Source organism: Macrobrachium rosenbergii, chromosome 21, assembly GCF_040412425.1.
Source record: "Macrobrachium rosenbergii isolate ZJJX-2024 chromosome 21, ASM4041242v1, whole genome shotgun sequence".
NCBI lineage: Eukaryota > Metazoa > Arthropoda > Malacostraca > Decapoda > Palaemonidae > Macrobrachium > Macrobrachium rosenbergii.
Genome location: NC_089761.1, coordinates 49,870,296 through 49,895,099, shown reverse-complemented (window position 1 = coordinate 49,895,099; position 24,804 = coordinate 49,870,296). Strand labels below are relative to the sequence as shown.

The following is a 24,804-nucleotide window of genomic DNA, read 5'->3' as shown; positions in this document are numbered from 1 at the left end:
AACTGCAAGAAGTACAGTTCCTCATTAAGAGAATTAGGAGATTTTGTATTTGACTGCCAAATGATAATGGTATCTTTAGTAATATAAATAATGATAAAACAAACATCCATGTAATGATTATACTGTACATGACTGTGCACCAAGCAAAGAATATTCACTGCAATTTATAATTTCAAAATTAATTATAAATACTTTTCTCTATGAATACTTGAGTATAACAATAGCATAGCTCACAGATTATGAATCCTTAGGGTTCATTGATTAAAAAAAAAAAAAATTAACTGATCTAATTAATCGTGCCCAAGTCACTGCTTCTCCCACAATTACTAATCTTAGATGAAAATCCTGTACAAATTCTGCCTGAGTCGTCTGTGCACCATATCATGTTTTAAAATTTCCCATGTTTTTAATGAGTAATTCCAGATCAATCTCTGCTATTCTTATGAGCTCAGTGCAGGGTAAGAAGATGAACTACTTGAACTACATCACTGAGTTTTGTGATTTCTCCAAACACTTTGGTAAACAGAATTTATAAGTTACATAATCTGACACTGAAGAAGAGATGGCCCTGAGGTGACATTGCTGGCCACTGATAGGCAAGCATAATCTTGAGAAATTTGTTTTATCATGAGACAAGTCCATACCTAATTATTGATTTCTATTAATGTATATACTGTACTCGTAATGTTCGATATTTAAAAGACAATTTTATGGCCTAAAATTTTGGGGTCGAACATTACAAGGTATAGTTTTGGAAAAGTGCAAGATTTTGGGACTAGGCTATGCCTAGACTTTGGATTTCCTGATAATGGAAGTCAACAAAGTAGCATTTCCTTCCACAGAAGCTGAACTATTTTTTTTTTTGTAGAATAAAGACAATAAATACAAATGTTGTTTTACTTATCTGAGAATCTTTTATTATTTTTATGTTTCTATATTTATGGCTGTTCTAGGCTATAGTAAGTGTAGCCTACATTTCCCGAATGTAAGCAAGTATTAGTCGTCATTTGTATTTCATCAGCTGATTTCTCTTCGCTTATGATTCACAAAGAATCGTACATTTGACGACATACTGAAGGGTATTGAGTAAAAATATTATGAAAACTTTTGATATCAGAAACAGTAACAGGGTGATAGTTAAAAGAATAGTGGAATTGGGTAAAGAGAGATTAAAGAATAGAAATGAATGATTATTATACTGTTCGCTAGTTTTAGTGGTTGAAGAAACATTAAGAAGAAAAATGTATGATGATTGTACTGTTCGCTAGTTACAGTGGTCACTTGGCAAGCTTTCAGTAGTAATGACAAAACGATTGTAAACAAAGGTCGGAAGTTTTTTTACTTTTGTTTATTACAGTTAGCATAATTTTAATGATTTGAAATGAGTATATACTGATTTTTTTTTATACATTTTATATGCCTATTCTAAGCTTTAAGCTTCTTAGTTCAACTCAGCTTTAAGCTTCTTAGTTTAACTCAATTTTTAGATGTCAGAATCTTAGATTAGGCTATGGTAGCGACTGCTAACATAGCCTAGTCTACCAACATGTTTTGATTCCAAACATATAAAAACGTAGCCTAGGCTTATTGCCGGAATCAAAACTCAAACACTACATGTATGCTAAAATCCTACTAAATGCAGTAAAAAATTGGGGTCGAACATTCCACGGAGTCGAGTATTACACGAGTATATATGGTAATTCTGTAACTTCATGACACTGAAGTTAAGTTAATGTCAATCACCTGAGTTACATAATTATACGACATGATGTACCTTTCTGTCAAGCTTCTTGGTCAAATGAAGACGTGACAATAATTAATACTAATATTGATTTAGCAATAATATAAGTATGGGCAAAGCGACAAGCTTGAATATGGTTATTAAGTTATCACAATTCAAGATACCAAAGGTTACTGTGATAATAATATTAAGTGAGAGACACAATCCAGAACTGCAGGTGTTTCCTTCTTCCCACAACTGTTTGGTTAAACAGTAATTCCACACAGTCCACTTTATTCAGATCATCTTTTCCCCTCTTTGCTTGAAATGATACTCATTCTACAGGACTTTCTTTCCCCCCTTTGCAAATGCTGCAAATGATTGTTTCATGTTCTTGTTGTCTAAAAAAAAAAATACAAATTGCTAAGCAACATCATTTATTGTTTTGACCAAGTTGAAATAAAACTTGGTAAATTATTTATTTCTACTGAACACAGACATTTCCCTGAAGATAGTCCTGTCTATAATATTTTCTTAATCTTATTCATCTGCTCATTAACCCTTAAACGCCTACTGGACGTATCATACGTTGACAAAAATTGTCTATTGGGTGCCAAGAGGACGTACCGTACGTCGACTACAAAAAATTTCAACCTTCGGTCAACTTTAACTCGACCGAAATGGTCGAAAAACGCAATTGTAAGCTAAAACTCTTACATTCTAGTAATATTCAATCATTTACCTTCATTTTGCAACAAATTGGAAGTCTCTAGCACAATATTTCGATTTATGGTGAATTTTTGAAAAAACTTTTCCTTACGTCCACAAGTAACTCAGCCGAAAATTTCAGAAATTCTTTCGTCATTTTGTCGTAATTTTTTGCACTGTTTTATATTAGCCATTACGTAAAGTTTTATATATGAAAATGTGCGCAATTTCATGTAAAATACAACAAAATACAACCCATGGTTGTAGCTTTTATCAGTTTGGAAATATTTTCATATAAATCTCGATAACTGCCAAAATTTCAACCTTTGGTCAACTTTTGACTCGACCAAATGGTCGAAAAAACGCAATTGTAAGCTAAAACTCTTACATTCTAGTAATATTCAATCATTTACCTTCATTTTGCAACAAATTGGAAGTCTCTAGCACAATATTTTGATTTATGATGAATTTTGAAAAAAACTTTTTCCTTACGCCTGCGCCAGAAATTCTTTCATCACGCTTGTCGTAATGTTTGCACCGTTTTATATTAGTCGTTACATAAAGTTTTATATATGGAAATGTGCGCAATTTCATGTAGAATACAACAGGAAATAACTCATGGTTGTAGCTTTTATTAGTTTTGAAATATTTTCATATAAATCACGGTAACTGCCAAAATTTCAACCTTCGGTCAACTTTAACTCTCGACCAAAATGGTAAAAACGCAATTATAAGCTAAAACTTTTACATTCTAGTAATATTCAATCATGTACCTTCATTTTGCAACAAACTGGAAGTCTCTAGCACAATATTTCGATTTATGGTGAATTCCTGAAAAAAAAAAAACTTTTTCCTTACATCTGCGCCACGTAACTCGGCCAACATCTCAGAAATTCTTTCGTCACGTTGTCGTAATGTTTGCATCGTTTTACATTAGTCGTTACCTAAAGTTTTATATATGAAAATGTGCGCAATTTCATGTAGAATACAACACAATATAATTCATGGTTGTAGCTTTTATCACTTTTGAAATATTTTCACATAAATCACGATAACTGCCAAAATTTCAACCTTCGGTCAACTTTAACTCGACCGAAATGGTAGAAAAACGCAATTGTAAGCTAAAACTCTTACATTCTAGTAATATTCAATCATTTACCTTTATTTTGCAATAAATTGGAAGTCTCTAGCACAACATTTCGATTTATGGTGAATTTTTTAAAAAAACATTTTCCTTACTCCCACGCGGTAACTCGGCCGAACATCTCAGAAATTCTTTCGTCACGTTGTCGTAATGTTTGCACCGTTTTATATTGGTCATTACATAAACTTTTATATATGAAAATGTGCGCAATTTCATGTAGAATACAACAGAAAACAACTCGTGGTTGTAGCTTTTATCAGTTTTGAAATATTTTCATATAAATTACGATAAATAGAAAAAATTCGACCTTCGGTCAACTTTAACTCGACCAAAATGGTCGAAAACTGCAATTGTAAACTAAAACACTTACAGTCTAGTAATATTCAATCAATTACCTTCATTTTTCAACAAACGGGAAGTCTCTAGCACAATATTTCGATTTATATGGTGAATTTAAAAAAAAAAAATTTTTTTACGTCCGCGCGTTACGGATGCATGCATCATATTGTGATAATATTTTCTCTGTGTTGCTTTGATCGTTTACAATTTGTTATATACCAAAATCATCGCAATTTAGTGTACAATACAAAGAAAAAAAATAATCCGTTAGCTTTAACTGTTTTGCTCACAGCGATTTGTATAAAATTATATATGAAATTTTTTTGCGCTGTCATATATTTCAATATTTATATATGATAATGATATTTTTTCATTTCTGATGGTTGCATACTAAACTTCAGGCAATGACAAAAAAGGAGCCAAAAATGAACTCTTAATCTTAAAAACTAAGCGTGCTGTGATTTTTTGAAAAAACTTTTTTTCTGCTTGGCGCTTAACTCCCGAACGCCGCCGGCATACGGGAGACGTTTTTGTAAATAGAGGCTCGGTGTTCAAGGGTTAATTAGACTGACGGCTAAATTTTCCAATCCACACACCTAAAAGGTTTGATAAGAGCTTATATTGGACAATTTTTTAAACCAAATTGCATATCTATATGACAAAAGTCTGGCTCCTGAAAAAAATATATAAGCCCCGATATTATTTATAAGAATTTTCAGACTAAATTTAATCTATAAAAGGGTTAGTTAGATTTAATCCTATTGACAGATCTAAGATTCTAAGTTGGCAAAAGAATGACTTCTACCCCAACCACACCCCAAATGCCAATTCATATGTCATAATGTCACCATACTATTTCCAATTAGCAACTTTTGTTCAAACTAAGAACATGCAGCTTCAAAACACATTCAAAGAAAAACATTTTACACTTACCAGAACTGAGTTTTACAGTTGGTACAATTGACTCGCTTTGCTTGATTCTCTTTAGCTTGAACAACAATATTACAGTTTGGACCCGGACAGAAGCGTAATTGTGGATGACTTCGAACATAGTCAGCAAATGCATACTGCTGGTATTTTTCTTTAAGCTGCGGACGGTTTAGTAGACAAACTACAAAATCCTCAGGCGCCAAAACCTGACAATTGTTGCCCATACACTCAATCCCTTGAAAAAAATGTTAAAAGAAATCCATTAAACTGAGATACTTCAATTCAACTATCAAACTACAGTATACTACTCTGATAACATAACTTGGACCAACATATTGGCACATGCACACAAAGTGCATATGCATAAAAAAAGTACAAAGGCTAGTAGTACAGTAGTTAACCAATAACAATAAATAGAATATGAAGCCAAGGTGACAAAGAGGCATAAACACAGGAAACTCACGTTTCTGACACATATATGATATAACAAACTTTGGGTTTCATACAAGAACAAATACTGTAATAACTGATGGAATGTATTGCATTTATTCACCAACCACTGTGACATAAAATCATGTTAGATCATCTACCCTACAAGCCTAGACCTGGCCCTCAGTGATTTTCACCCTTTCACAAAACTGAAAAACTTTATGAAGAAAAACGTTTGGAAATTGAAGACACAACACAGGAAGAAAAACAGAAGGTACCAGAAAGACTCATTATGACAGTGATGTCACTAAAACAGAATGATGTAGAATGAACACATACACAGGTATATCAGAAGATGAATGTTGCTATCCTTCAAGGATCAGTTCTGAGTCCTTCACTGTTACAACAATACAATAATAGAGGACGCTATAAAGAAATGCAGAGAGGGAAGCAACTGGGAATTGCTTTTTTGTTGTAGACCTGGTGCTAACAGCAGAATTTGTGAAAGAGGTCACAGAAATGTTTAAAGGACAAGTACTTAGAAAGAAGACTGAAAAGCAACAAAAACAAAACAAAGCTTATGGTGACTGGAAAGGACGCAAAGGAAAAGTTCATTTGTTGCAGAAAAGGTGACAGGATGAATGCAATACCATGTTTTTATGTACCAGTGGTGTCACAAGAAGGCAAAAAACAAAGCAGGAAGTGAGGGAGAAGGATGAGCATGTTGCAGTGGACGGACCAGCTTTGAAGGGAGTTGAACGACCTGTAATCTTGAAACGCTGGATTGAGAGTAAGAAACAAATAACTGTCACCTTGAAACACTGGATTGAGAGTAAGAAACAAAATAACAGCAACAGCCTAGAAGAGGTGGAAAGATTTTTAGACAATTAGTTATTTGAAGTATCCCAATAATAGAGTAAAAATCTATGTCACTATATAGGGCCTGCACTACTCAATGCAGAAGAGAAAGAAACACAAAGGAAACTTATAAAAAGCCAAAATTCATGGCTTAAGTGCACAGGAAAATCAGGTTACAAGTGAAGAAGTGCTGGAAGACGTAAAGCATAGAGACTGAAAAATAGACACTGAAATATCACACTGTGACAGTGATGCATCCAATCAGAAGGGAAGGAGTCAGTCAGAATCAGTCAGAATGACAAAAACATATATATAAGTACTGTACTATAAAAGAATAAAGATTGTAAGAAGGCCCTTAATATCATATACAGAGGGCAAATCGGGAACATTAGCTCAGCGTATCTAGGACAAGTGCTACATATGATATTTAAGCAGAACAACAAAGCAAAAAAAAAAAAAAAAACTGTGATGAACATGTGGACAGATCACCTTGAAGATGTTTAAAAGCAACACTTCTCAAGGAAAAAAACTGCAAAACAATACCAATGTCATATATCAATATGTACTCTTAATACAGCAACACTTCAAACACGGATGAAAGTCATGTCAAAGACTAAATCAATGTTCCTTTACCTGTTGATGTCCCTTGCATGATCTGGACTTCAAAATGCGCACTCCAACAATCCCTGCAGAACGTATGACCGCAAGAAAGATGTCTGGCATTATCTGGAGACATAGGAGCAAGGCACACAGGACACAAAGTTACCTCTCCCTCCTTAAACACAGCCTGCTGAGGAGGTTGAGGGGGTTTGAGGTGTACAGAGGTGAGCAATTTATGACTGTCTTGGCGATACCCAGCCACAATTTCCAGCTGATTCCAGTTAGACATATGGAGTAACATCTTTGCTAATGATGGTGTTACCTGAGAAGGACAAATCTACAATAAGCAAACAACAATGGAAACTCAAGGCATACTGAATTAGTAGAAATTACCCATTCTGGGATTACCTATAAACAGTAGCTACATACCTTTAACCTTGATTCATGACAAAGTTAGACAAAGAAACATGTTGCAACTCACAGCTCTTAAATATCAAGGTATACAGTATTATCATTTAATACTGTACAGGTACAGCATAATACATAGGAACAGTGTACAGTAACTTATATAGCTCTGTATATATTCAACTCAAGCCAAAAACAATGTTTTATATTTTATTTTGAATAAAAAAAACTTCATTTATTACAAATTTACTAAATTACAATTAAACCAGTTTCCACATTTACTGCAATGCTACAGGTCATTTAAACATGTATGAAAGATTGCAATCATAGCAAACGATTACAGTCTATGGGTTTCTATTGTTTTATAAAGAATTTTGTATTAAATGGCCAACACAGTGTGTATCTGGATAAAATATTCTGTGGAAAATGATGTAGAATAGATTACCTAAATCATCTGATAAATACTGTAAAATAAATGCTTGCCTATATATTTCAAGAACTGAGAAGTGTTTGATTATCTTATTTTAAATTTAACAAGGAAGGGCTAAAAAATGTTATTTCCATTATAAAATTAAGTTTCATATATACTTACGAAATAATTACACAGCTATATTTTCCACTCATGTGACAACTTAAATTTTAAAAATCACGGTAGGGCTTCTACTGTTTTTGTATAGGTGACTACACCGCCCACTGTCGGAGAATAATAGGAACATCAAAGCAGAAAAACTCGCTTCTTTTGTGCCCTTATGTCCATGAGAGGGGAGGAGGGAGGGCTCTGATCTGTAATTACTTGCTAAGTATATATGAAACTTAATTTTACCATGAAAATAACATTTTCAAATAAGTAAATTACCTAGTAATTATACAGCTGAATCCCACATTGATGGAAGGTGAGATCTACGAATGTATTCTACTCCAAAACATTCAGTCATGAAAATGAATTTGAAATAGACAATCTGCAAGCACTGATACAATGCCTGTTGTTTCCTTACCTGGTAAAAGAGCTACTGCAGGTAATTACTGCCTCTGGTTGGTGCTCATCTTGACCTGTAGTGACGTGGCAGAATAGCCACAAGGTGTCTCTACTTTTAAGTGGAAGCTTTGAAGCGAAGGACAATTCTGATTGTTCGCAAAGCATAAAAAACAGCTGCCCTTGCCCCAGGCACAGTACCAAAAGAAAACAGTAACCAAACAATGCTGTCACCAACACTGAAAATTAAAAAACCACCACCAATCCACTAAAAAACTGGTGGGCACTCCAGGTACAAAGTAACCCCCAAAGATCCCCAATGACTGACACCCTACTTCAAGGCAAAGAGATAAGGATAAAAGGAATGTTTCCTAAGCTTCTTCCCCCAATACCATGCCAGCCACTGACAAAGGACCTAGGGTACTGCAGTTTTCAAACACTGATTCTATCTTTTTTAAAGTCTATTGCGAATATGGACTTGCACTTCCTGTAAGTAGACTGAAGATGTGCATAGTGACTTATTATGTCTGAAAGCAAACAAGGTGGCAACTGCTCTAATGTTGTGTGCTTTCACCTTAAAGGTAGTCAGGAAGTCCTCCTGGATCTAAAAATGATCCTCGGCAATCCGATCCCTAAGGAAGAACGACAATGTGTTCTTAGATAGGGGTCGAGAGGAACTCTTAACGGAGCACCAGAGATTGCTGGAAGGGCCTCTGATTTTCGCGGTTCTGTCTGGGTAATACCGTGGGGTCCTAACAGGGCAAAGGACCTTTTCCTCCTATTCTGGCCTGAGGATATCTATAAGGTTCTTAATAGTGAACGAGCGCAGCCAGTTGGATAGTGCCTTATTCTTGGCCAGGAAACCTAGAGTGAAAGTGCAGACTGTGTCCCCCTCAGTGAATCCTATTCGCTTGTCTATGGCCTGAAGTTCACTAACTCTCTTGGCAGTCACCAAAGCCACAAGAAACAGTGTCTTTCAAAGATAGGTTCTTGAGAGTCGTGGAACGGAGAGGCTCAAAAGAGAGGCACATTAACTACTTGAGTACCACATCAATATTCCCAGATGCAGAGTTGACATTCATTTGCTTGGAAGTATTGAAGGATTTAATAGGGTCGGTTACATCTTGGTTAGAGGAAAGATCTAGGTCTCTGTGTTGAAAAACCGAACTCAGCATTGATCTATACCCTTTCATGGTGGAAGAAGGGCCCCTTGGTGGTCCTCAGGCACATGAGGATGTCCGCTGACTGAGTTACAGAGGTTTCAAAAGACATGTTATGTCTACTAAACCATATAGGAACACTGCCCACTTAGATTGGCAGACTTAGTGAGAAGCTTGAAGTCTACATCTTGCAACAGGCTACGCAGCTAATCTTGAAAGTCCATTTGCTCTGACGAGTCTCCGGACAGTCTGAAGCCTGTCAGAGCTAAAGCGGGTAGTCCTTGGAGGAACCACCAGAAGTGGCACTGTTTGATTACATGCAGATTTTACGGAAGCAGTCTGGGGAAGTCCACTAAGAGTCTCAGGAGGTCCAGGAACCACTCTTTGAGAGGCCAAAACAGAACTACCAAGGTCATTGTCACATTGTGATGAGACTAATTTGTTCAGTATTTCCTTTACCATGCTGAACAGCAGGAATGCATATGGGTCTAGATCTGACCAATTTAGAAGCATGGCATCTATTGCCCATGCCAGAGGGTCTGGGACATGAGAACAAAAGAGGAAGGTGATGATTCCTTGTTGTGGCAAATAGGTCCAATGTTGGTCTGCTCTACAGTTTCCAAAAGGTTGTTGCAGACCATGGGGTCAGGGTCCACTCTGTGGGGAGGACCTGTTTGTGACTACTCAGTTCATTTGCCAATACATTCACTTTCCCTTGAATGAAACATGTGACCAGTTTCACTCGATTCTGGTCCACCCAAATGAGAAGTTCTTTCGTCGCTTTGCAGAGGGAGAGGGAATGGTTCCTGCCTTGTTTCCTGATGTAGGAAAGAGCAGTGGTGTCGTCTGAGTGCACCACTACTGTTTTGTCAGCAACTGTTTCTGAAAAAGACATGAGACCTATATGAATGGCTGTCAATTCCTTGACATTGATGTGTAGGTTCCGCTGTTCCGGAGACCATGTCCTGGAAACTTCCATGTTCCCCAGAAGGGCTCCCCAACCTAGATCTGAGGCATCTGAAAAGAAGTCTAGGTCGGGGCTCACGTACTTACCCTCCAAAAGTCTTTCTTCAGACGTCCATCATCACAGGTCCGACTTGATCTCTATTATGGGGAACACCAAAGAGCCTGGTTGCATTTTTGTTCATATTTCTCTTCGGAAGAACTGAAGGACTCTCATATGTAGTCTGCCTAATTTTACAAAACGTTCTGGAGGCAAGAGTTCCTGAAAGACTCATCCACTGATTTGCCGAACAAGTTGGGAGAGAAAACGGCGGATTGTCTGTATACAGGAATCGATTCTCTTGGAGGATGGAAAAGCCCAAAACCTCTGAGAGTTGATCCTCATCCCCAAAATAAAGAATCTCCTGAGTTGGAGTCAGCTGCGACTTCTGCAGATCAATCATAATTCCTAGCTCTTGGGCGAGGAGAAGGGTTCTTGGTAGGTCCTTCGTGCACTTCTCCTGTGACGGTGATCAGAGGAGCCAGTCATCCAGGTACAGGCATACACTGATGCCAAGAAGATGTAGCCACTTCGCCAAGAAGATGTAGCCACTTCGTGAGAGGGGCTAGCACTTGCATAAAAACTTGAGATGTAGAGAGGTTGAAACACGGGGCCCAAAATTGAAAGACTCTGTCTTCGGAGATGAACTTGAGATACTTCCTGGAGTTTGGATGAACAGGGTCATGGAAATAAGCGTCTTGTATATTGAGAGTAATCATCCAGTCGCCCCTGGTGAATGGATGATAGTACCGGCTGGTTTGTCTCCATTTGGAACTTCATCTTCTGGACGACACCCCCACCAAAGGTTAGGGACTACGAAAAGATGGTTGTGAAAAACTTTTCATTGAGCAATCCTCTACCTCCTCTATAGCTCTCTTCCTGAGAGGGGAAGATACTTCCTCTGAAAGAGGCGCATACTTCTCAGAGCCTTTGGAGTAAGCCATTACAGTAATGTGATTGGCATAGACATTAACAGGGTATACTCCTTGAGTAGCCCTCCTTCAGGATCTTGACTGTTCAAGGCTCTGCTCCTCTGGCACTCCACCTCTCCCAGAAAAGGAGAAGTCTGGCTCCCACTGGTGCATGAAGGACTGTCGTTTCATTTCTTGGACGAAGGTCTGGTGAAAGCCCTCTTGATTGAACTGGCCGAGAAACGAACCTTGGAGCAAGGCTTGGGAGGAAAAGCCCGTCTACTCCCACGAAAGAGATGCTGCCGAAATGGAGAAATTGACTATGAGCCAAAAGAAGAAGGCTCTTTAGGGCACTTAGAAGACTGCGCCAACAGGTCCTGGGTTGACTTTTTCCGGAGGCCCGTAGCTATTTCCTTGACTGTGGACTAAGGAAAAAAATAAAGGTAGTCCAAAGGAGAGTATAATACAGGAGACTTCTGTATAAAACTTACTCCTTTAGTAGTGAAGGAGCACCACAATTTTCTCTTTTTGAGAACCCCCAGCAAGAAAAGCGCCGCAAGCTTTAGGGAGCCGTCTCTAATGGTTTTGTCTGCGCATGACAATACGCCAAGCTAGTCTGCAGTGAAGTCTCCTGCAAAATCAGTGCTGTCCTCTATTTTCTTAGTGAGGGCCCCAACCGTCCAGTCAAGAAAACTAACACTCCGAAAACTTTGAATATATTCTTTACAAGATGATCCAGCTCCATGAAAGCGAACATCAGTTTCACTGACAAGAAAGACGGAGCTTCTCCTGTAGCGTATGATAGGTATCTCCTGGCTGTCAACCTCGAAGGTAGAAAAGCAAAGGCAGCCTTACCCTGCTCTCTCTTCACCGAGAGCCATTAACTGACCTCTCTGAGTGCCTTCTTCAAAGAGGAGGAGAGAACCATCTTAGGAAGACAAGCGCTGACATCAGCTTAATTTCTCATAAAGAATGTCGAGGCGGGGGAGACCGGAGTGGTTGGCCGGAAGTGCGATGGAAAAGTTGCCAGGAAATATCTCAGCATAGATGCATAAGCTAAGAGGCTGGCTCTTGCATAAATCTTCTACCACAGGCGCAGAACTTGAAGCTGGCAAAGATGGAGTCGGGCACTTGACAACTGGTGCTGAACAAGAGAGCTGGTGCCAGGCACTCAGAGGCTAGCAACAGGTGCTCAGGAGCTGCCAATGGGCACTCTGAAACTGGAACTGGCGCTGGGCGCTCAGGAGAAGACACTGGGCGCTCATATGGGTGACTGGAAGAAGATGAAGAGTGTTTCTTGATGATGGGGTGATTGGGGGCCAATTACTGGTGCTCCAAAAAAGAATGCTTAGGCAAAAGGTAATCAGGACTGCACTAAGCACTGCAATATGGAGTGTGAGGAGGATCCTTAAAATGTTTGCTAGGAAGAGGCGAAGAGCTGTCCACGTCGTCCGTACATCTCTTCAAGGGATAAGACTCACTGGAAAATGCCAATGCCGCTACTTGCTGGGACCGGAATTCTCCGAGTCTAAAGATAACTGATGTGCAATAACTGAGACACCTTTCCAATGGCTGTCTGTCAAAGCCTGGGCGTGTGCGATAGGTTCGACTGAGGGGGCAACTACCCGTGGGCAAAGACCACCAGCCTCCTTTGGACCTCCGGTAAGTCTCCTGCCTGGTTCAGGGGAGTATGACAGGGACCTTTGTCTAAGAGAACTGGCAGGACGGACCAGCTACTCCTCCACTTACACAGGTATAACACTATTCACTTTGTCCACAAGGACTTTTAGGGACGCTCCTAATTCACCCAGTGTTCACCACAAAATCAAACTTCCGGTCAAACCTGCACTCGAGACTGGCAATGACATCAGGATTGGAAGCGTGGGAGCTAGGCAAGGGAGTAGATGGTACAATGTTAGGGGGACTGAGGATGGGAGACAAGGCCAGAACAGGGAAAGAAGGAATGGCAAGATCATCTACAACACTAGGTCTAGGTGTAGGTTCTAGGCTACAAGCCTACTCTTGGCCCTAGAGGCCTCTTCCTATCCCTATCAATCTTATGCATGTGGGATTTTAACACCTTCCACTGCCTATCGTCCCAATCTTTACGCTCATCACCAGTTAGCTCTTTCGAACATATCTGTCCCCTACAGTTTGAACAAATCGTGTGAGAATCAAAAGTGGCTTTTGTTAACCTGGTCTTACAACCCTCCCAATAATACCTACTGCTGGAGGAACTTGAGTCCGACATGCTAAATCACAAAATTAGGTATAAAACAATCTTTGCTAAGCTAACAAGCTTGAACGATACACAAATAAGTGAATACTACACTAAATCCAGGAAGGACAGACTCAAAATACCAATGAAATAAATAAAAAACAGCTGCTGCAAACATTTCATGTTACATCAAAGGCTAGCAGAAAAGAAGTGAGTTTTTCTACTTTGTTGTTCCTATTATTCCCCGATTGTGGGCAGGATAGTCACCTACACAAAACAAGAGAAGCGCTAGCACGAGTTTAAAAATTTAAGCTGCCGAGCGAGTGGAAAACATATTTGTGTAATTACTTGGTAATTTACTTAAATGAAACTAGCATATTTCAAAACTTCACTATATTGTCCTCATAAACTTTTTATTGTCATAGTGATAAAAATGAAAAGAGGCTGAAGTATTTTAATATGAAAATTAGTTTTAAAAGTAAATTATAAAAATTATATTTTGACTCAATGGATATTCAATGGTAAGCCTTTAAAAAAAATTATACATTTCCTTACTTCAAACATTCATCAGTGCTTAACACATTGTGAGCTGCAATATACTGTATCAGGAAGTAATCATATAATATATATACCTCTGTCAGTGGAAAAAAAAAAAAAAAATTTGGCACTGGATCAGCTCATAATCTAAACAGCTGTTCTTTGGCTCTCAAAGGCAAACATTCAACAAATTTCGCCGACTTCTTGTTAACAACCCAAAATGCTTCCTGGATATGGACGCATCAAATAATTAATTTTTCCTTGGCCAAAACCCCATTCCTCCTTCACAAAACTTCACTGAAACCACATAACTCGTTAGATGTCTTGTGGGCAGATGCAGAAGAAACAAAAACACAAAAACCCTGTTCAGCTTCACTGGCAAGGAATGCCAACAACACCAGTAACAAATAAAACTGACCTGTATGCTGTTGGATAGCTGTTCTACTGATTCATTAAGGAGTCGTTCAACTTCTGTGTCAGTAAGACATGCAACATCAAAATATTCTGGGTCATCCTTTGGTGGATCTACATGGTCAACATCACCATCATATTCTACTCCGTAGTAGTCATCAATATCCCCATCATCACTAAATTCCATTTCTTCATCCGACATCTAGAAAGGAATAAAATACAAAAATGTGAGTATATTAGGACACTAATCATTTTACCTAAGAGCAAAGTAAAATATACCATACATTAAAGTGCAAGTGCTATACACTTTACTAATCCTAAATTACTGGGCTACAAGACTTAAAAAATTCCCCACAGTAATGACCTTCCTCCCTTACTAACAACAGTAAATGTACACAATGATAAAAGGATATTCAATACGATAGTAACAGCATGAGGCCAGTTTGTACAATTAGCTAATGGAGTTATGAAAATATTTTTCATAACCTTTTGGAAAACAAGCATAGAAATGATAGTTTCATAATAAAATTAAGTTTCACTTACCAAGTAATTACATAGCTAATGTCCCTACCTCGCGCAGACCCTTTTTTGAATTTTGCGGTAGCACTTCTTTTGTTTATCATGTAGGTGACACCCAGCCCTCTACTGGGAAAGAAGGAACAACCAACACCCATATTCAATTTGTTTGTGCCCTCATGTCCATAGCGAGGAGGAGGGCAGGCTTTGATTCTGTAATTACTTGGTAAGTATATATGAAACTAATTTAATTATGAAAATATTTTTATAGAAGTAACTTACCAATTATATAGCTGAATCCCACACCAAATGGATGTGGGATACATGGACATATTCTACTCCAAAACATTAAAGCATGATAATGACCTTGAAATAGAAAAAACTGCCAGCACTGAATGCAACGCTTGTTGTTTCCTTACATGGTAAGAGAGCTACAGCAAGTGAATACTGCCTCTGGTTGGAGCTCATCTTAACCTGTAGCAGAGTGGCTGTTGTGCTGTGGGGTACCTCTACTCAAGTGGGAGCTTTGTAGTGAGGATGTGGCTGATGACTAGCAAAGAATATAATAAGGTGCCCTTGCCCTGGGCTCCAGGGTGCAGTACCAAGATTAAAAAACGACAACAGTGTCACCTACTCTGAAAACATTTGATAAAGCCACAACCTACCCACTATGAACAGTGGATACACCAGGTACCCTGTACCCCCAGGCTCCCCAAACCTCAAAAAAGTGCTTCCTATGATTTTTCACCTAATACCATGGCAGCCACCTAGAACAGACCCACGATACCGGAATTGTTAAACACTGTTCCTACTTCCTTTAAGTAATGAGAAGCGAAAATGGACTTGCACCTCCAGTGGGTAGACTGGGAAATGGAGGTCAAAGACATGTTATGTCTAAAAGCCAAGGAAGTAGAAACTGCTCTGATATCATGCACTCTCAGGACCACATCCAGATTCTATGAAATGTTGTCTCTTTTGTGTTCCATCATATCAAAAAATTTTCCAAGTCTTTAATGTCAGAGATCAATGAGAGATCTACGGCTCTATGCTTGAAAATGGAGCCAAGCATTGCCCAATAGCCTTTAATGCTAGAGGAAGACAAGAAAAAAGAGTAAATTCACAATTTGTGTCAAACTGGTCTCAGAAGATGAGACACTGCGGTTGTGGCACCACCATCGGAGGACTGACAACTTGGCGTGATAGACAAGGCTAGAAGACTTCCTTCTGCACTTTGCAACAGCCTCTGATGCTTCCCAGAAAAACCCTTTGCTTTGACAAGCTTACAGACAGACTGGAGTCTGTCAGAGCGAGAGTGGGCCACCCCACGTGGTGTCTTATTAAGTGGGGTTGTCGGAGTAGTGATACAAAAAAGCAGTTTCAGGTAGTCCACCAACCACACTCAACTCTTACTGGATAAAGGAGTGATAAGAGTAACTTGTTTTGGTCTGTTCACAGCAGTAATTCACTTGGGGCTTGACGGGGGGGAAAGGAATGGGTAACACATTCTTGAGGATAAGCTAAGGTCATGGTATCATACACATGCACCACAACTGTCTTGTTGAGGACTAGGTGTGTAAAATTCTGAAGGCCAGGCTGAACTGCTGTCAGCTCTCTTACATTGATATGTAAGTTGTGTTGTTCCGGAGTCCATGTCCCCAGACCCCTTGATTGTCTAGCAGGGCTCCTCAACCAATGTCCAAGGCATCGGAAAAGAAGTCTAGGTCAGGGTTCAGAGGATAAAGGGACTTCCCTTTTGACAGCCTTTCTTCGGATAGCCACCACTGCAGGTCAGACTGTATCTCCATGGTGATCAGAAAAACCTGACTTTCTGGCTGTGTCTTCTTGTTCCAGCTGGCCTTCAAGTAAAACTGGAGTACTCTCAAAATCTGGATATGTTTTCTTGCAATCTGCCCTTTCTGATGAACATTTCCACGTTAGCCATGGAAGCCAAAGTCACCAATAGACTTATTCATTGTTGAGCCGAACATGATGATTGGGTTAGAAAGTTCCTGGACTGTTTGAAAAACCAAAAAGCCTGCAAGTTCAGTGTCATCCCCAGATAGAGGAAATCTTGGAAGGGCTCAACTGGGCCTTCTGGAGATTTATAAGAAGGCTCAGCTCCTGGGCCAGAAGAAGAATCTTGCGTGTGTCCTTCATGCACTTGTCCTTCGACGGGAATGGAATGGAACAGAGCAGAATATAGAATTTGGGCCAAAGGCCAAGCACTGGGACCTATGTGGTCATTCAACGCTGAAAAGGAAACAGAGTAGAAAGGTTTGAAAGGTATAACGGGAGGAAAACCTCATAGTTGCACTACGAAACAATTGTTAGGAGAGGATGGATAGAAAGAAGAAAGAGGATATGAGGTACAGTAAAAGGAATGCAAAGGGGTTGCAGTTAGGGGCCAAAGGGATGCTGCAAAGAACCTTAAGTAATACAATGCACCGCATGAGGTGCACTGGTGACCCCCTACGGGGATCCTTCAATGGGGATCAGAGAAGACAGTTGTGCTTCCACTCACTTCATCTAAGTAAAGACTGACACTGATTCCAATTAAGTGGAGCTATTTCGATAGCAGAGCCAGGACTCGAGTGAACACTTGAGGGGCTGTGGAAAGACCAAAGCAAAGAGTCCGAAACTGGTAAATATTGTCTTGGAAGACAAACTTTAGATACTTACTGGAACTTAGATGAATGGGGATATGAAAGTAAGCATCTTGCACATCTAAGGTTACCATCCAATTGCCCTGGTGAATGGATGCAAGGGCTGAGTGGTTTGCCTCCATCTTGAACTTTGTCTTCAAGACAATGTGATTGAGGGAGCTTACATCAAGGGCTGGTCTCCAACCCCCGATGCCTCTGGTACCACAACAAGACAATTATAAACATCCCTCTGAGCTGGTGTCCTGAAGCTCTTCTGTGGCCCTTTTGTGTATGAGGGAAGAGACTTCCTCCCAGAGGGCTGAATGTCTCTCGGAGCCAACTGAGAAAGCTGTGAATGTGATGGGAGAGGTAATGGGGGGGAGGGGTAGCTCTTCAAGAATGGAATGTTGTAGGCCTCCTTTAAAACAGTGATAATCCAGGGCCTTGCTCCTCTTATCAGCCACCTCTCCCAAAACTCTAGTGAGCTGGCTCTTACAGGCGCATGACGGACGTCTGTCTCACTTCCTATGTGGTTTGGAAGAGCTCTTCTTGATGGCTCTGGATGAAAAGCGGACACTGAGCGGGACCTGAATGGCTTTGGAGATCTCCCTACACAAAAAGGCTGCAGCTGGAGGGGAGAGGTGGTCCTGTCTTGAAAAGGAGAAGAATAAGCTCTTGAAGCAAGATCTTGATGATCCTTAATTTTCTTGGTCAATGCACCCACAACACAATCAAGGAAAGTGAAGACTTCAAATACTTTGAATATTTCCTTAACCAGATGATTCAATTCTGCGGACATAAACATGACTTTGGCCGACACGAAAACAGATTGACAAGACAAGCTAAGAAGATTGGAAAACTCCCCTTAGGAGGAGTCAGCGACTCCCAAAGAGGGAGCCTACCCAGTCACGTAGGACAAGTACCTCTAGCGTACAAGACAAGAAAGAGGAAAAGCGAAAGACGCTTTACTCTGCTCTCTTTTGGCAGAAAGCCAGTCTTCTATTTCTTAAAAGACTTATAGAGGAGGATGAAAGGATCATCTTGGCGATGCGTGTCCTGTCATCCAGCTGGTTCCTTATTAAGAATGCCGAGCCAGACAAAGAAGTAGTAGCTGGGGTGAACAAACGGGAGAAAAATTCTCCATCAAGCACCACAGCAGGGCAGCCTATGCCAGAGGAGAAGCAGGTTCTGGGTGAATCTCCTCTACCGAGGAAAAAAGGTTACAGGTGATCACCCTGAAGCACAAGGAGCTTTCATAAGCAAGTACTTAATCTGGGTGAACTGTTGTTTTTATAAGAAATAAAACAATTTATTATAATATAACTTATAAGTAATAGGACGAAAAAAGGTGATGGGTGTCGCTGGGTGCTCAGGAGCAGGTGCTGCTGGGAGCTCAGGTGGGGGCGCTTGGGAGCAGGCACCACTGGGCACTCAGGATTGGGCGTTGGGTGCTTGGGAACGGGTGCTGGCCTCTTAAGTGAGATGGTCTCCGGACTGTTCCAGGGAGACACAGGTGGGCACTGATGGACAGGGGCAGGAACAGAAGGGACCAAGGAGAAACTACAAGATGGTCTGGTACTGATCAGAGTCTGCTTATACAGACTGACAGAGTGACTGGATGCCCGCTATTGTCTTCAGAAGGGCACTTAAGGGTTGGGAAGAGTCCAGATAACGTTTGAGGCATTTCTTGTCCACCCCATAGTCACCTGAAGAGCTGGAGGACAACGAGGCATCTTCATGGACAAGCCTTTCCAGTTATAATAGGCAACTACCTGGAGCAAACCCCATTGGCCTCCTCTGGAATTTGGTATGTCTTCTCCCAGGTTTGGGGAGCAGGACAGGGACCTCGGCTAGGTGAACTGACAGGACGGATAGTGATTCCTTCACTTGCACCCCTGGACAAGCCTTTCCTGTGACTGTCTGCCAACACTTGGGAGTGGAGCACAGTTGTGGCTGAGGGGGCAACTACCCGTGGGCAAACCCCATCGGCCTCCCTTGGTTTGGGGAAGCAGGATAAGGACCTCAGTCTAGAAGAACCAACGGGATGGGTAGCCACCTCCTCCACTTCACTGTCACTATCACTTTGCACTTTCTCTGCAAGCACTTTCATAAGACTTTAAATCTTCAAATCAGCAACAGTACTTACTACTAGATTAAGCATTTTATCAAATCCAGACTCGAGACTGGCGATCGCATTAGGATCAGAAGCATGGGAGCCAGGCAAGGGAGGAGAAGGTTGTCTAGTATGAGGGCAAGCACAGTAGTAACAGGAGTAAAAGGGAGAGTAACAGAGTTAACCTCTACACTAGCTTTTGGTGTAGGCTAGTCTCTAAACTGTAAGTGTTTTCAGCTTTAGAAGCCACTTTACTCTTTCTATCTCTCTTTACATGTTTATGAACATTACATTCTTGCCCCCTATACTTAGCACAGATCATATGAGGAACGTAACAAGCTTTAGGAAGTCTCAACTTGCAGCCTAACTTAGCACAATAGCAAATACTAGAATTCTGACATAATTCAAAGAATTACCTGAAAACTGGTGAAAAATATTGCCTAAGCACTGCCTAGCATAAGTGCAACCAAAACAAAACAATTGTACTCGTACTTCACCAAACACGAATGAACTACAGGTAATCCAAAAAAAACCTGCTGCAAATGGTGTGATATGTTTACTTAACGACCAGCAGAAACAAACTGAATATGGCTGCTGGTTGTTCCTTCTTTCCCACAGTAGTGAGTAAGGTGTCACCTAAATAATAAACAAAAGAAGAGCTACCGCAAAATTCAAATAAGATGCTGTGCAAGGTAGATACATTAGCTATGTAATTATATACTTGGTGAGTTACTTATATGAAAACCTTATTTTACATTATACACATCAGCAAAAAAAAAAAAAAAAAAAAACAAGGTGAAAGGTAAGAGGTTAGCAGAATGCATAATTTTTCTACAGGGCTATGGACTCACAATAATTTCTAGAAAAATAAGTAACAAGGGTAAAATACTGTATGCACATAGGACTGAAATTACAGTGGCTGGAGAAATAAATATAATGAGGCTGAAGCTTCCACATACAGTATTTTGGGAAAATAACATCCAATACAGGTTCCTTGAGTTGGAACTTTGTGAGACTAAAAAAATTTGCAAATAACACAATGGACTGGCTGACTAAGATTTGGAAATCAGACTGAAATTGCTTACAAAAATAAGAATACAGCCTACACTAGTCCTGCTAAACCTGTAAGGCCATAGGGACAATCATATCACAACAATGAAACTACCTGTACTGTATATACAGTTCAAGTATATAATAGACTTTTCCAAAATACCCCTTAAAAAACAGGACCCGATAGAGCAAGAAAGATACTAAAAGGAAGACCGTGATGGTTGCATGAGTAGACAAGGTGACTTGGAGATGGAAATGGTCTGCATGTCATTTGAGCTACCCTGGGGAGTTCAGTATAAATGTGATAATGTTAACGGGCTCCTGTGGCTACCAGAAGAGTTAGAATATCAAGTTCTCCAGTATTTAGATGAGAACTACGAGACACTGCTGGAGACAAGTAAAGATCTATGCAAGATGAAGAAATGTGTACAAAATGACACAGGCCTCATACATTGCATGGAACTGTAGATAATGATGTCGTTGAAATGACTTCTTTGTCCATGAAGGTAAAAAACTATGTAGTTAATCTAGTGTCATGAGGTGAATTACTTAACGGCTAGCCCTTTGTTGGCCGAATTGGTTGAGCTTCAGACCGTCATTCGATGGGCCGAGTTCGATTCCCGCCGCCGCTGATGAAGAGTTAGAGGAATTTATTTCTGGTGATAGAAATTCATTTCTCTGTGGTTCGATTCCAAATAAGCTGTAGGTCCCGCTGCTAAGTAACCAATTGGTTCTTTAAGTGTAATCCTTCGGGCCAGCCCTAGGAGAGCTGTTAATCAGCTCAGTGGTCTGCAAAACTAAGCTATACTTACTTTACTTAACGGCTAATATTGAACTTAGTTATTCACTCAAACTGATGAAACGTGATTTTTTTATAATTTTATATGTAATTCTGACAAATCTTACTTTCACATTTTCACCACAAATGCCTGGTTAACCCATAACAAATCCCCATATCAAACAATGAGGTGGAAACCCAGCGAGATGCCATACCTTCAGGTTTAGGTTAGGCAGAGTGGGACAAAGTGTCCAAGTTAGGTTGGCATCTAATAATACCGAAACAGATCAAAAGGCCCATAACTCCCTAAAAAATTTTGAAAGATCATTTCTTATCTTACATGCAAGTTATCCAATAAAGCATTTCCCTTACTACATTATATACACTTGGAAACATGAATAGTAGAGACAAACAAAATCTTAATCAAGTTGTCCATTTCAGCCCGCTTTGTCTAGAACTCTGGTGTTCCTACTGATGCTTTTAGGCAAGATTAATAACATAATTTATTCTGGGCACTACAAGAGTTGGAAGACCAACAACTACTTGGCTGAAAACTAGATGGGGGGTGGCTAGCGAAGAGTGGCTAGCAGATTTGAGGAAGTGACAGTACAGGAAAGACCAGAGTGGCTGAAGTTCACAGACGCCTTTGCACTATATGATTAATTAACACCACAAATGTTATACTAGACTGAACTGAGATTTTACACAAATATTTTGCATGGGGAGAAAAACAAATTCTCTGAAAACTATTATAGAAAATTTACATTTCAGTACTAAAGAAAATTTTTTTACATAATTTACATACCACTTAAAATAAACATAAATCGTGACTTAACTATTTTCATTTCTTAGGTCATTTCAGATTGTTTTAGTCCATTTAGCTTATGAACGGGTAGCAATGTTTTTGTACATCCAGTTTTTCACTTAGAACTAAGGGTCCCGTATTATATTTTTTATATAAGGATTAGATTTATTTTACGTGGCTAAGAACCAATTGGTTACCTACCATCGGGACCTACGGTACAGCTTATTGTGGAATCTGAGCCACATTATAGTGAGAAATGAAATTCTATCACCTGAAATAAATTCCTCTAATTCTTCATTGGCCGGTCAGAGAATAGAACGCAGGGCCAGCAGAGTGCTAGCTGAGAATGGTACCCACCCATCCAATGAGGAACAAAAATAAATATCATATTCTTAATGCCAAAAAAACTTACAATTTAATAAGCTGGGCTTTAGGCTACTAACCTAAGGGTATATACTGTAAAAAACCAAAACCAACCAAAATTATCTGAAACAGCCTGAATTGGCCTCAAAAATGAACAGTGGTCACAAGAAAAGTTAATTTTGTCTTGTAACATCCAACGAAACTGTTTCCCCACTGCTTTGTCTACAAGGTATACTACTGATTAGATTACATAAACAACTTAGACTAAACCCTATCTGATGACGGTAGATCTTAGTTGTAGCTCTGCAGCAGCGATTTCCTTCTAACTTAACTTTTTCTACAGTTTTCTGGTTGCTAATTATGGATTTACCTTCAATTTTTGTCACACAAATGTAATTAACCTGTAATTAACCCCTGAAGTCCATCCAACAAGGGGTTTCCATACGCAATCTTCACAAGACAGAGCATGGCTACGTCTGTTGGGAACGGTTCGTATTCCATCCGGCAAGTGCAATAACTTGTTAACGTATGGGTACCGCCCCCAAGGGGCAGTACTAAACACAGCAAAGGAATATTCCATTTGGCCGACAACAAACAAATTCACCACCAGTATCAGAAGCCCTAAAAGTGTAGAAAAACCAGTCTCCAAGGTGAAAAGAGGCGCGGAGCTAATAATATGAATTACCCTGATGACAACCAGACTCTACAACCAAAACCAAAACAGGGTGAAAGGCATTAAATTCTCAGAAAACTACAATAGAACAGTCGCATGGAAGAAATGGAAAACCTAGTTTCATATTACAGTTAGCATATGACAAAATAACCTTCAAACATGACCGTTTCGGCTTTATGGCGAGCAGCCAGCCAGGCCTAGCATGGGTTGGTCTACTCCCAATCAACACGGTAACCAAGGTTATGGCTTCGGTTATGTAACTTGCATTCACCGATAGTATGTTAATGTTAAATTAACCTCAAGCAATAACGGTTCAACAAAATCTGCATAACAACGCTTTCTCAACCTTAAATTTGCCAAACAGGCTAGAGACCTTGCCTTTTAATAATGGCTCAAGCTAGGCCTACGTCGTCAATACGAAGGCCAAAATTTCAGCAGTATACGTCCCAGACCAAAGGCTGCTTTGGAATATATCACAATCCGTATCGTGGATTTACATAAATCTCACGGCTTAGAGCAATATGGTTAGATAAAATGAAAGGGTTTCATCCCAGGAGAGGACACTTCCCGTGAAAAAACAAGAAAATCGGAGGGGAAGACGTGATGGGACTTTTTAGGCCTTCACTTTTTCCTCTATTTCTCCACGTCATGTGACCCACTGAATTTAGCTTACATGGCGAAATACACAAGTTATGAAATTCCTTTCCAGACAATACCTTGCCAGTGTGAAAGATATGTCACACTGCTACACTAATCCAAAGGTGCGTAATTATTGATGTTTTTCCAGATGCTTTAGTTTACTATTTCTCTCTCACACAGAAGTTCCAGCAATATACTCTCAGTAAATCGACGTCACACATGTCACCATGGAATAGTATCTTAATATTTGCCACGAGCTCTCTTATACACAATATTAATTAACATGAATTATTATTTAATTTAGGATTACTTTTTGAACATGATTTAGCAGACTATTATTTTAAAAGATGTAACTCTCTAGCCGCAAAAATGAGTCGAAATGTCACCGTTTTCTATGTGAACAGGAACTTTAATAGAACTCACATCGCTGGTCTGAATTCCTATTGAACAACGTTGCAGATACTTCTGCGCAATATTTCAGACTTCCCTGGCCATCGAATTTAACCCAGGCAAAGAAGATTAATTATTTAACTGCAGAAAATTGATTGATGTGACATTTTAGATATACAGTGGCGTACAGATGTTAAAAAGACTTCAGTTAAATGAGCTGAGTCGATCATGCTACAAAACGATATTTTGCAGAGGCAATAATGCAGCTAATTTACCAACTAATTTTTTCGTGAAAAACTTTCTTATTTTCTTATTTTTATTATCGTTTTAACAATATTCTGTCTTATGACTACTTTCAAAGATGATGTCATCGTTATCTTCTTCAATGTATTACAATTACATTTCAATTCACATGCATAGGGCAACCATTTTTTCTCCTTTTTCTGAGGGATGTGGGTTCATAAGTGTGTTTGGGCTAGGGACAGAAAC

The 24,804-nt window shown here is 39.6% G+C and overlaps 1 protein-coding gene across 3 annotated transcripts in view; it reads right to left on the bottom strand.

Moving 5' to 3' along the window:
- ari-2 (E3 ubiquitin-protein ligase ari-2) overlaps nt 1-24,309 on the bottom strand; it is a 34,411-nt gene extending 10,102 nt beyond the window's left edge. The window contains exons 1-4 of one of the 3 annotated variants that reach the window (XM_067123823.1): nt 24,003-24,309; nt 14,354-14,548; nt 6,762-7,050; nt 4,845-5,076 (exon numbers count right to left, since the gene is read on the bottom strand). In XM_067123823.1, the coding sequence (XP_066979924.1) occupies nt 4,845-5,076; nt 6,762-7,050; nt 14,354-14,548 (716 nt within the window). In that variant the 5' untranslated portion in view covers nt 24,003-24,309. Of the gene's footprint in view, nt 1-4,844; nt 5,077-6,761; nt 7,051-14,353; nt 14,549-23,664 lie in introns of all 3 variants that reach the window. The other 2 variants (XM_067123825.1, XM_067123824.1) reach the window with 2 other exon arrangements.
- Between the last annotated feature and the right edge of the window lie 495 nt (nt 24,310-24,804).